The following is a 2,777-nucleotide window of genomic DNA, read 5'->3' as shown; positions in this document are numbered from 1 at the left end:
AGCATCACATCCCACAGGTTAAGGGTTCAGTCCCACAAGACGGCCACTCCCACACCCCCACTGATGCCAGTCGCAAGCCCAGGTTGTCATCTGTGCTTCTGACAGGCAGCTATAAATCAGAGGTTCCCACAACCCCCTCCATGTGTTCAATTAATTTGCTAGAGTGACTCACAGAACTCAGACAAACAGTGTACTACTAAATTACCAGTTTATTATAAAAGGAAACACTGCAGGAACAGCCAAGTGGAAGCGATGCACAGGGCAGGTATGTGGGAAGGGGCGAAGAGCTTCCATGCCTTCTCTGGAAAGGCCACTCTCCCAGCACCTAGTCAGGGTTGGTTACCCTGGCAACCAGCTCCCATCGTTATGGGTTTTCCAAAGTCACCTCGTTAATATAAACTCTGATGGAGCTGAAAGGTGATTGTTGTGAATAACCAAAGATACCTTTATCTCTCTGATCACTTAGGAAATTCCAAAGGTTTAGGAGCTCTGTGGCAGAAACCAGGAGGAAGGCCAAATATATATATTTCTTATTATGAATCACAATATCACATGGTGGCTGGAGCTTGAGCAGCTATTTTTATCCTTGAGGTGATCTTGGAATGGAAGTCGCTAGGAGATATCCAACAAGAAAAAAAGGAGACTGAATTTTTGAGGGTGTTTTGGAGCAGAGTTGCCGTAATGACCTTAGGCTGTGTAACTCCCTAAGGAAAACAACTCTGATCCTGTTTAAGCCACTGTTGTTATGCACATCTGTTACACTTCTAGGAATACACCTTCAGAAGCGGACATATCGTTAGCATGCAGCTTTTTTGCTCTTCTTTTCTTCTACTTCTTGCCTGGAACGTGGACACCAGAGCCAAAGCATTGGCAACTATTTTAGCCAACTCTGAAGATGATAAATAGAAAGAGACAGGGTGCTTGATGACTGGAACTGCCTTGCCAGCTCTGGACTTATTTTCTGTGAGAGAAATACAAAATTCTCTCTTGCTTGAGCACTAGTATTTCAATTCTGTAGTACTCTAGCAGCTGAATAAAATTTACAACATAAAATCTGCAATTCTGTAAAGAATCTTCTGTATCCACCTAACACAGCAAAAGCTTTCGTTTCCTTTATTTTTTATGCCTATTTTTTTTTAACTGGGGTATAGTTGCTTATGTTGTGTTAGTTTCTGCTGTACAGCAAAGTGAATCAGCTATATGTATACATATATCCCCTCTTTTTTGGATTTCCTTCCCATTTAGGTCACCACAGAGCATTAAGTAGAGTTCCCTGTGCTATACAGTAAGTTCTCATCAGTTATCTATTTTATACATATTAGTGTATATATGTCAATCCCAATCTCCCAATTCATCCCACCACCCTTTACCCCCTTGGTGTCCATATGTTTGTTCCCTATGTCTGTGTCTCTATTTCTGCCCTGCAAACAGGCTCATCTGTACCATTTTTCTAGATTCCACATGTATGTGTTAATATACGATATTTGTTTTTCTCTTTCTGACTTACTTCACTCTGTATAGCAGTCTCTAGGTCCATCCACATCTCCACAACTGACCCAGTTTTGTTCCTTTTTATGGCTGAGTAATATTCCATTGTATATATGTACCACATCTTCTTTATCCATTCATCTGTTGATGGCCATTTAGGTGTTTCCATGTCCTGGCTATTGTAAATAGTGCTACAATGAACATTGGGGTGCACGTGTCTTTTTGAATCATGGTTAAAAGCTTTCTTTTTTGTGGTTTTACAACTTTATTTTATAATCAGCTGTTAGTCCTCATCCACATTGGCTGTAGATATTTGACAGCGGTAATAGGTACGTAGATTACCAACGTATAGAGCTTGCTTGTTTGGTGAATCTTCATCCTCCTTACGCTTTCTGGACAACCACACATGGAAACAGTATGGGACATTCCTATTCCTTTGGCCCAGACAGCTTTGTTGAGCCTGGTGTGAAAGTGCACATCTGGAGTTCCCATCTCCTTCATGGCAAATTTCCAGATCTCCCTGAGTGCCTGAGGGCCCCACTTCTTGAAACCCACTTCGTGGATGAGCTGGTGAATGTCAAGGCTGTATCTTCTGGTCTCTACCTCCTTGATGGCAGAACCACTCTTCTTTGCCTGAGCCATTCTCTGGGCCCAGGTTGGAAAGGAAGAGAGTGAGGTATTATGGGAGAGGGAAAACATTTTTAAGTTATCGAAAATTCTTTGTGATTATTGTTGTTAATGCCAGCATCATATTTCATTGCATAGGTGCAGCATGATTTAAATATACAGGGCCCCATTTTCAGATGTTCACAACTTTTTCTTTCATTTACTTGCCATTCTAATCCATATTTAGAAAAGTATCCTACATTCAAGTATGATTATTATACATGTCATATCCTACCAATACTCACAGTTTTCATGTTTTCAGTTTTGTCATACCAGGCTATTTCATGAAGAAAGTTAAATTGGGTCTGAATAAATGTAGGGCACCGAGAGGCACCCTCTCCACCTGCTAAGGGATGAGAACGTGGGTACCCTATTAAAAGCAACTGCATTCTACTTCAACAGCCACTCAGTGCATCTCTCTGTGATCTACTACCCAGGTGCTATTTCAAACCTTCTGGTCTAGTATTCCTGATTCCAGACTTTTGCTTGATGACTAGATTTTGTCTATTTGCCAGATTTCTTCTGATGATAACTCATTTGCACTGTCTGCCTGGATTTTCATTTTCCTTTAGATGCTGTATCTCTGTCTGCTGCATTTCTTACAGCCTGGGTGCCAGTGTCAG

General features: G+C 41.3%; 1 protein-coding gene across 1 annotated transcript; it reads right to left on the bottom strand.

Annotated features, from left to right (window-relative positions):
• Positions 1 to 1,764: 1,764 nt before the first annotated feature.
• LOC132494736 (large ribosomal subunit protein eL31-like) lies at positions 1,765 to 2,130 on the bottom strand. Its single transcript, XM_060105949.1, has one exon. It carries the CDS (start codon positions 2,128 to 2,130, stop codon positions 1,765 to 1,767), a length of 366 nt encoding a protein of 121 aa, XP_059961932.1.
• Between the last annotated feature and the right edge of the window lie 647 nt (positions 2,131 to 2,777).

This window comes from Mesoplodon densirostris, chromosome 8 (genome assembly GCF_025265405.1).
Source record: "Mesoplodon densirostris isolate mMesDen1 chromosome 8, mMesDen1 primary haplotype, whole genome shotgun sequence".
Classification (NCBI taxonomy): Eukaryota; Metazoa; Chordata; class Mammalia; order Artiodactyla; family Ziphiidae; genus Mesoplodon; species Mesoplodon densirostris.
The sequence above is the reverse complement of the archived record's forward strand: the minus strand, read 5'-3'. Positions and strand labels throughout refer to the sequence as shown.

Coding starts and splice junctions, on each gene's coding strand:
- LOC132494736 (XM_060105949.1), bottom strand. CDS start 2,130: ATGGCTCAGGCAAAGAAGAGTGGTTCTGCCATCAAGGAGGTAGAGACC.